Source organism: Marmota monax, unplaced genomic scaffold (assembly GCF_021218885.2).
Source record: "Marmota monax isolate L192 unplaced genomic scaffold, Marmota_monax_Labrador192_F-V1.1 WCK01_AAM20220418_F8-fsc00008, whole genome shotgun sequence".
Lineage (NCBI taxonomy): Eukaryota > Metazoa > Chordata > Mammalia > Rodentia > Sciuridae > Marmota > Marmota monax.
In genome coordinates, this window is record NW_026694432.1 from 7,136,037 (window position 1) to 7,145,736 (window position 9,700).

At 36.8% G+C, this 9,700-nt stretch overlaps 1 protein-coding gene across 1 annotated transcript; it reads right to left on the reverse strand.

Annotated features, from left to right (window-relative positions):
* Window positions 1-5,831: 5,831 nt before the first annotated feature.
* On the reverse strand, window positions 5,832-6,770 carry LOC124075405 (olfactory receptor 2G3-like). The gene has a single exon (XM_046418925.1). It carries the CDS (start codon window positions 6,768-6,770, stop codon window positions 5,832-5,834), a length of 939 nt encoding a protein of 312 aa, XP_046274881.1.
* Window positions 6,771-9,700: the final 2,930 nt, after the last annotated feature.

Genomic DNA, 9,700 nt, shown 5'->3' on the forward strand with positions numbered 1-9,700 from the left:
ATCAAAGCACTGGCAAATAATTATGATTATCTACTTATGCTCATAATTCTCTATCCCCAGCAGCTGGTGAATTTTATAATCAGCTTGTCTGCACCAACAGAAAGTCCTGCTGCAGTTTTGGTGGGCATTGCATGAAAAATATCCGTTTAGAAAGAATTGAAAACTGGCTTTTATCTGAATCTTCTAGTTCACCAACAAGGTATGTCCTTTCACTTACTTAGTGAAAGGAAAGCGAAGAACTGGGAGAGGGCAAGCGAGAAATGAAAGAAACCAGGCAGAGATACACACAAGAGTTTGTCAGAACTGACAAATAAAGGCACATCTCTCCATAGATAGAGAAAGGCATACAGACTTGGGTTGGAGACTTTTATAGGGGTGGCTCAGGGATTAGAGCCAGGAGGGTCCTAATGTAGGCGATTAAGGGTGGGGTTGGTACCCCTTGGGCAGGAAACAGTGCAGGTGGTGAAGGGTTGGGGTTGGTACGAGGGAGTGGTGAGCCTTTCTCAGAAAAGCCCTTGGGTAGGAAAAGAAAAATCTTTCCTTAAAATGGTGGCTGTCACTTAAGATGGCCACCCAGATGCTAAGCAAGGATCTTACACTTAAGTTTATTTGATTCTTTTTCATCATGTTTGTTAAGTTTTACCTACATAGTTAAATGAGATAGTGTGGTTTTAATTTTGTTTTCTAATAGTTATTGCTGTTATATAGAAATAAGATTAATCTTTGGGTATTAGCTTTGCATCCTGTGACATTGGTAAACCTATTAATTAGTTCTAAGAGGTTTTTGTTTGTTTAGAACCCTTAGATATTTCTATATAGGCAATCATAACATCAGCAAATAGAGGCAGTTTGAATTCTTCTTTCCAATCTTTTATTTTCTGACTTCCAATACTGTTTTAAAGAGAAGTAGTGAGAGGAAGCAAGCACCCTTGACTTTTTCCTAATGGTAGGGGGAAAGTACCTAATCTTTTATCATTATGTATAATATAATATTAGCTGGATGTTTTTGTAGATGTTCTTTACCAAGATGAGGAGATTCCCTTCTAGTCTCAGTTTGCTAAGTTTGTTTTGTTTAAATCACGAATGAGTGTCAAATTTTGTCAAATGACTTTTCAGATTCAACTGATATGATCATAACAGTAAAGGAAGATTTTCTTCTTTAGACTGTTAACATGATGAATGACTTTGATTTTCAAATATTGGCCCAGTCTTGCATTCCTAGAATAAAACACACTTAGCTATAGTATTTACTCTTTATATACTTATGGATTTGATTTGTGTCTTAGCTGAGGTCACCATACAATGATAAAATACCACAGATTGGGTTAAACAATAAGAATTTATTTTTCTCAGTTTCAAAAGCTGGGAAGTCCAAGATTGAGGTGCTGATAGATTTGTTTCTTGGTTAGAGCTCTCTTTCCGACTTGTAGACGGCTGCCCTTTTGTCATGTTCTCACATGGCCTTTCCTCTGGTGTGAATTCTGTTGTGAGGGCCCTGTCCTCTTGATTTCATCTACACCTAATTAGTCACCAAAAGCCCCCTCTCTAAATACATTTTGGATGACCAGGGATTCAACATAGGAATGGGGAGCAGGGAATACAATTTTGTCCATAGGTTAAAAAGCTTTTCATCTATTTCATCTTTGGTGAGTACTTTGTGTTTTTTGAGTAATTTGTTTAATCCTTTAATATCATTTAAATGTCTATGGGGTTTGTAGTGATGTCCCCTATTTTTTCCTTATATTAGTAATTTATGTCAGTTTGGCTGAAATTTTGTCAATTTTATGGTGCTTTCAAAGACCTGGTTTTTAGCTTATTGATTTTCTTTATTGCTTTTTCATATTTTTAGTTTAATTTTGTTTTTATCTTTATTATTTTCTTCCTTATGTTTATTTTTGGGTGTATTTTTTTTTTTTTTTTTTTTTTAGTTTTTTTGATGGGAACTTATATTGCTTGAGGACTTTTCTTTTTTTCTAATATATATCATTATTACTATTAATCTCCTTTTCCAAAGAAGTAGTTAATTCTTTTTTAAAAATATTTTTTAGTTGCCAGTAGATATTTTACTTTATTTCTTTATTTCTATGTGGTGCTAAGGATCGAACCCAGGGCCTCACCATGCCAGGCAAGTGCTCTACCACTGAGCCACAACCCCAGTCCCAGAAGTGATTAATTCTTTAGCCATAAATTACAGACCTTTATATGTTGTACTTTCACCTTTTTTCTGTGAAATATATTTTTCATTTCTCTTGAGATTTCCTCTTTGATCCATGGAATTTAAAAGTGTGGAATTTAATTTCTAATTATTTGGAGAATTTTCTATTATCTTTCTGTTATTGATTAGTAGTTTGGTTCTTTGTGGCCAGATAACTTACCTTGTATGATTTTACTTATTTTAAAATTTACATTATTTTCCAGGATATGGTGTACCTTAGTAAATGTTAGACTTATTGTAGGAAAGAACTACATTTTTTATTAAATTGTTTATTTATTTTAATTTGTTATATATGATGGCAGAATGTAATTCATTTCCTATTACACATAAAGAGTACAATTTTTCAAGTCATTGATTGTATGCAATGTATTTTCATACCATTCATATCTTTATACATGTACTTAGGGTAATGATATCTAACTCATTCCACAGTCTTTCTTATCCCCATGCCTCCTCCCTTTCCCCTTCCTCCCCCCTCCCTCCCCTTTGCTCTATCTGAAGTTCCTCCATTCTTCCCATGCCCCCCCTCAGCCCACCATTGCCATTATGAATCAGAATCCTTACATTGGAGAAAACATTTGGCTTTTGGTTTTTTGAGATTGGCTTACTTCACTTAGCATGATATTCTCCAACACCATCCATTTACCTGCAAATGCCATGATTTTATTATCTTTTTATGCTGAGTAATATTCATTGTATATATATATATATATATATATATATATATATATATACCAAAGTTTCCCTATTCATTCATCTATTGAGCACATCTGGTTGGTTCCAGTATATGGTGTATCTTAGCAAATGTTAGGCTTATGCTAGGAAAGAGCTACATTTAAAAAATTTTTTTTTAGTTGTAGATGGATACAATACCTCTATTTATTTATTTTTATGTGGCACTGAGGATTGAACCCAGTGCCTCACACGTGCTAGGCAAGCACTTCACTACTGAGCCACAACTCCAGCCCCAAGAGCTATTTTTCCATCCCGTTTTTTCTCTTTTTTTCCTCTAGCTTTAATTACATGAATGTAAGACTGTTTGATATTATCCTACATCTCTTGATGTTATGTTCATTTTCCATCTTTTTTTCCTTTTAGTGTTTCACGGCATGATTTCTGTGGGCCTATCTTGGAGTTCATTGGTTCTTTTCTCTGCCATATTCTTTTGTTAGATAAGTTAGTAGAATAAACCATTCAGTTCTGATATCATGCTTTTTATTTCTGGTATTTTCAATTGGACTTTCAAAAATTATTATTCTTAGAGCAGCTTTAGGTTTACAGAAAAATTACACAGAAAGTGAAATTCTTATATATCCTTTCTCACTATCCCCAATACATAGTTTTCTCTATTATTAACATCTCATATTAGCGTGTATTTGTTATAATTGATGAAGTAATGTTGATACATTATAATCAACTAAGGTTCATAACTGGAGTAGTGTGTGTGTGTGTGTGTGTGTGTGTGTTAGCAGAGAAACATTGACCTAGTAGCCCTCTCCCACCATTATAGATTCTGACATCTGATTTCATGAGTGAAAAGGCATTTACAAATATTAATGGTGTGATTTCCTGCTTTTTGGTCTGCTTTACATCATGTTGGGAGAATTCACATTATACTTATGAAATAACATTTTCAATGGCCACAGAGTAAGTATACCATTATTGTCCATACCATATTTTAATGACACACTATTATAAAAATGTTTTCAATTGACTTCACTTTTTCCCTATCATAAGTCACACAATGAAAAATTTTGTGATACATTTTCTATGCTTCTGATATTTATTTCTTAAAATGTCCCCAAAGTAGAATTATTGGGTTGAAGGGCATGGACATGTTTAATATTCTTAATACATAAAACTATTCATCTTCAAAAAGATTAATCTATATTTCCACTAGAAATCTATGAATGTCCATGTTTCATTGCATTTTGGCCACCTCTGACTTTATTTAAAGACTCTAGCAATTTCAAAGTGATATTTCATTGATATTTTAATTTGCATTTTTTGATGCTTATTGTGGTGGGATTTCCCTATATGTTAATCAGCAGTTTGGATTTCTGTTGCCAGTTTTCTGAAGCATTTGTGTATTTGTTACTAATTTATGAAAGCTCTTTTTGTGTTAATGATACTAACCATGTATCTATAAGTATTTTGCAATTATAGTTCCTGTTTTGTCACCTACCTTTAATTTTGCAGTATTACTTATGCAACTTTCTGGATCCTGGGTGGGTGGGTAAGGTAACACCTTTGAGATCACTGGGAACCTGCACCCTTGGGATGGATCCTGGCTCTCATAGGGGGCACAGGCATTCATGTTAAAATTTTCAGGTCGTCCCAGTTGATTTTTTTTTTTTACAAGGGATTGCATAGGAGGAATATATCAGTGAGGGACTGAGGAAGAAGAACTGAAGGGAGGAGCTGCATATTAACTTGTGAGGCACATCTCTAGGGCCTTCTAGGGGTTGCTATGTTGGGTACTGGAGTTTCTGCAGCAGCCAGTAGAGGCAGAAGCCAGGACAGCATAATGATGGGTGACCCTACAGAATGGTGAAGCCTGGAAAGAAAACAATTTGTGTTTGTAAAGATTCTATTAGGAATATGCAGAGTTTGGTTGGGGGAGGATCCTCCAATTGAAAGGGAACAGAACCAAAACTCCCTGTTGAGTTTTTCCTCTCTTGAGACTGCCTAGATTTTGCATCCGGGGGCAGGCAGAGCTCTGCCCATTCTTTCCTCTTCTAATTTCCCTCATTTCTCTCCTCTTTTCTGTGAACAGAGTCCCTTTTCCTTGATATCACCCAAGATAGGATGCAATTTTCCAAAATGGACCTTATCAAAAAAAGGGGAGAAGGAAAAATCAAGAGGTAAAAGATTTTTTTAAAAGCGTGCGCACACGCACACACACACACAAATTAGTTATAAACCAGTGCTTTCCCCAAGATCATTTCAATCACCCTTGTGCGCTCTAAGTGCACAATTCCTAATGGATAGATATAGGTTTGTTTCTTCCTTTGCAAGTCTGTTTCACTCTAAGATTCTCCACTTTGCAGTTTGTGGGTTTCTAGTTTTGCTTTTCCCTCTAGTCCTCTAGTCACTTCCACAGCCCAGGAAGATCATGGCTAATTACTAGTTGATGGTTCATTCCTCAGCAATAAATTCAGTTAATCAACAAATTTAATAGAACTAACTTTATTGAAAGATTACTATTTTCCAGGCCCTGTACTAAGCACTTTTCATAAATTATCTCATTTCATCATTGCAACTTCCATGTGAGGAAGAATTATAAACCTCAGAGAAATTAAATGACTGGCAAAAATTTATGAATCTAATAATCAGTAAAAAACAAGGCTCTTATTCTGGTTTGTCTGGCACTAAAATCCAAGCTCTTCACTACTGCATCCTACCATTGCAATTGTTTGTCTCAAATAATATCACCATTCATATAGCAGATGGCAAGTACCCACTTTGCTTTGGTGAAGAGCTGGCTTGACAGAGCCAGTTATTCCTCGTCTCGTGGAAGAGTCTTGGAGAATGGGTGATTGTAAGTCTTATTTGTTTGTTTGTTTGTTTGTTTTTTTTTTTTTTTTTTTTTTCAGCTCTCCAGGTCTTTAAAGCCTCACTCTGGAGCCCTGCTCCATCCCATCAACTTGAGGAAAGCCTTCTTCACATCCTTATTCCTTAGACTGTAGATGACAGGATTGAGGAAGGCTGTGGCAATATTATAGAAAAGAGCCATTTTCTTGCCACTGTTTGATAAGGACCCAGAGCCAGGGCTCATGTACATGATGATACATGGAATGGCGAACATGGTGACCACAGTTATGTGGGAGGCACAGGTAGAGAAGGCCTTGATCCTCCCCTGGGCTGAACGGATCTTCAGGATGGTGGCAAAGATGTTGGCATAGACGATGACAACCAGGGTGAGTGGAACCACAATGACATTGAAGCCTGTGATGAAGTCCACCAAATCATTGAGGGATGTATCTGCACAGGCCAGCTTCAGAACAGCAGGAACCTCACAGAAGTAGTGGTCAATTTCATTAGGACCACAGTAGGGCAGGTACATAGCAAAGAAGGTATAGCACAGGCCACCCACCACACCATAGGCTGCACAGATACCCACCAAAAGAAGACACATCCTACGGCTCATGATGACTTTGTATCGGAGAGGGTGGCAGATGGCCACATACCTGTCCACAGACATGATGGAGAAAAGCCAGGACTCCGTAACCCCAAAGAGGAGGAAAATGTACATCTGGGCCACACATCTAGCAAAAGAGATGGTCCTCTTCTTGCTGAGAATATGCACAAGCATCTGGGGCACAGTAGTGGTGGTGTAGCACACGTCCAGCAGGGAAAGGACACTGATGAAAAAGTACATGGGTGTGTGGAGACGCAAGTCCTGGTGGATGAGTGTGATAAGGAGACTGTTGCTCACAAGGATCAGCAGGTAGAAAACTAAAAAGAAGATGAAGAGCAGAGGGTTGGTCCTGGGGTTGGGGGTGAAGCCCAGTAGAATGAATTCTGTCACGGTGGACTGGTTGAGTTCCTGCATTGTGATCTTCCTGTTTTTTAAAGAATTTTTAGGATATGGAATTTATTGAGTTCCTGTGTTAAGAGAATGTAAGGAATTTGCACACCCATTGTTTCATTTACATTTTCTAACAGAATCAGGAAACTTTGGACTGAAATGTGGAAACACCAAAAATAATTCCCAATTATATTCTGAATGATTTCGGAATGAGATTCAGGATTTACTGAGAGTCACACTGATGCAAACGGTATTTCCAGTCAGTCCAGGGTAGCAGCGTAGATTATGTTCTTTTCTGGCCTGTGGGAATCTGTTTCTCCTTTTCCTGACTCAACCTTATGTTGACTCCATTTTCCTTTTTCTCTTGGGACTACAGAAGTTGCTAAACCCTATGTGGATGAAGATGAGGATCAGAGTTGGGACTATTAAATTCATTATTTGGATTAAATTTTTTTATCATTGTTCAGATGAGATTTAAGGACATTGGGCACTAAATTAAATATTAAGTACAATAAAGATTAGAGTTAAACTTTAACATTTAGTTTTCTAAACTGAATCTTGACTGAGCTTCAATGGCATTGATTATGTCAGTCATTCAATAATTTTTATCAACATTTTCACTATAACATTGTCTTAACAAATATGAAGGTTGTTTTTCTTAAATATTGGGGCAGGATATTTTATAGTTAAGAGAAGATCTTGGATAAATTGAGTTTGGCTCTATAAACAATTTTTGGAATTACCAATATAAGAATAATCCTACTGCATACATCCAAAGGAGATATAATCTTAAGTTAATAATGTTTGAATTGCACAATTAATTATTTTTTGTCATGCTTTCTTAATTAGAAATACTACAAAGACTTGTTTTTCACACTGTCAGTGTGGTGCCAATAAACTGGTTTTGCTTTGTTGGAGACAGTGAACATCAGGAGATTCAAAATTTTTTTCCCTGTGGTTGAGTCTACCTTTTAATATTCATTATTGTTCTGCTTTATGACTCAAAAATATTTGCTTTGTTCCTAACATACTCAAAATTCTATGGTTTTGTGAAAGGCAATTTTTGCTAAGAGCTGATGATATGTGGCTGGGTAGAATATCTCAAGGTATCCGTTTTTGACTGGGACCTCTTTTAGTACCCTGGCTTCATAGATTCCTTTCAACTTTCTGTTTTCTGAACTGTCACAGAGACATTTAATATGGCATATATAGAAACTATCTTGACTTTATAAAGAATATCTGGCATAAACCAAAAGCTAACACTATGCTTCACACTAACACTATACAGTTGAGGAGGACCTACTGGCCAAATATAACCTTAGACCTGTTTTGTTTGTTTGTTTAGTTTTTAAAAGGGGTGCTTCACCACTGAGCCACATCCCTAGCTCTTTTTATTATTAATTTTAAAATTTTGCAATAGGGTCTTGCTAAATTGCTTAGAATCTCACTAAATTATGAGGCTGGCCTCAAAGTTGTGATTCTCCTGCCTCAGCCTGCTGTATCACTGGGATTATAGATATGCACAACTGTGCCAGGCTTAATTGCCAAAATTTTACTTATACATAAAAAAGTAGATCTTCTATAGGAAAAATCAGTGGAGTAGAAGGCAGCTATCAACAGGGAGGGAGAAGAGATAGGAAAAGGGAAGAAAAGCGAATGAATTTAACAAAACCACACTGTTCATACATGTATGAATGTATCACTGGGAATTCCACCTTTATGTATACGTAGAAAGTACCAATTAAAAATAAATAAACGAGTGAAAGAAAGATCAGTAGAGGAACGGGAAATAAGGGAAGGAAAGAGTTGAAAGAACTTGAAATGAAAATGGAATGAATCAAATTTCATGAATCTCTTGATTTTTTCAAAATGAACCCAACTATTGTGTATAACTATAATGCTCCAGACCAAAAAAAAAAAAAAAAAGAATGAAAAAAGAAAAAAAGAAAAAACCAAACTAGATCTTCAGGATCATAAATTTGGCCATAATGGGTCCAGGTTTCTATTATTGGCAATGGTCAGGAGGCATATGACTCTCCTTTTTCAGGGAGCATGAACTCCTCCACTCCCAGTGTGAAGTATTTCTTATCATTCATTAATACTTTTCATAGATTAGATTAGCTTTATACATTTCATTGCTTTTTGAGCCCTTGTACATGTGAATTTGTGGTTCCCATTCTAATGATGAACTATAATTATGGGCTGCTCTATCCATTGTTATATAATATTATTCAGAAAAATTTTTAGCCAAATAAAGAATAGTTATGAGAGAGGAAAATCAGAAATGGAGAAAGACAGTGGTCCTGGAGAAGACTGAGAAGAATAGAATAGAGTGTCCTCCAGCTCTCCACCGCAGAGTGACCTAGGGAATCAGCCTGTGTAGTTTAATGTTAAATTATTGGTTGGTTAATGCAAACCTGTTTTGCATAGAAGATTACCTGGGAGGAAGCAGACCAAGAGTGAAAGCCTAGGTGAGCTCTATGCATATGGAGAAGGTGGATTGGGAAACAGACTGGAAACCCAAGTTGTAATGACTCATCCCAGAGCCAGACTAGGCAGTTACAGAGAAGATGGTCATTACGCGAAAAGACAGATCCTGTCTTCCTGAGGCTGTTGGACCCCTGAGGCAGGAAAACTAAGGAGAAACCAGGCTCAAGCTTGGGCTGTTGTGGAATTGGACAGTGCAGTGGGGCAGAAAGAGCCCTGGATTTGGAGTCAGGATGACCAAGGCCCCAGGAGCAGCTTTGCCATTCTTGCTGTGTATCCCATGCAAATTATGTCACCTCTCTGAGCCTTAGTAGCCTCATCTGTAAAGGGAATGCCACAAAGTGTTGGGAGGTTGGGGGACAATAAAGAGTCTTGGGTCCATGCCAATGAATAAAGTAGATGCTGGATAAATACTGAAAACACACAAGGGACCTGCTGGTGTCTGCACAAGAGGTGGGAACACAAAA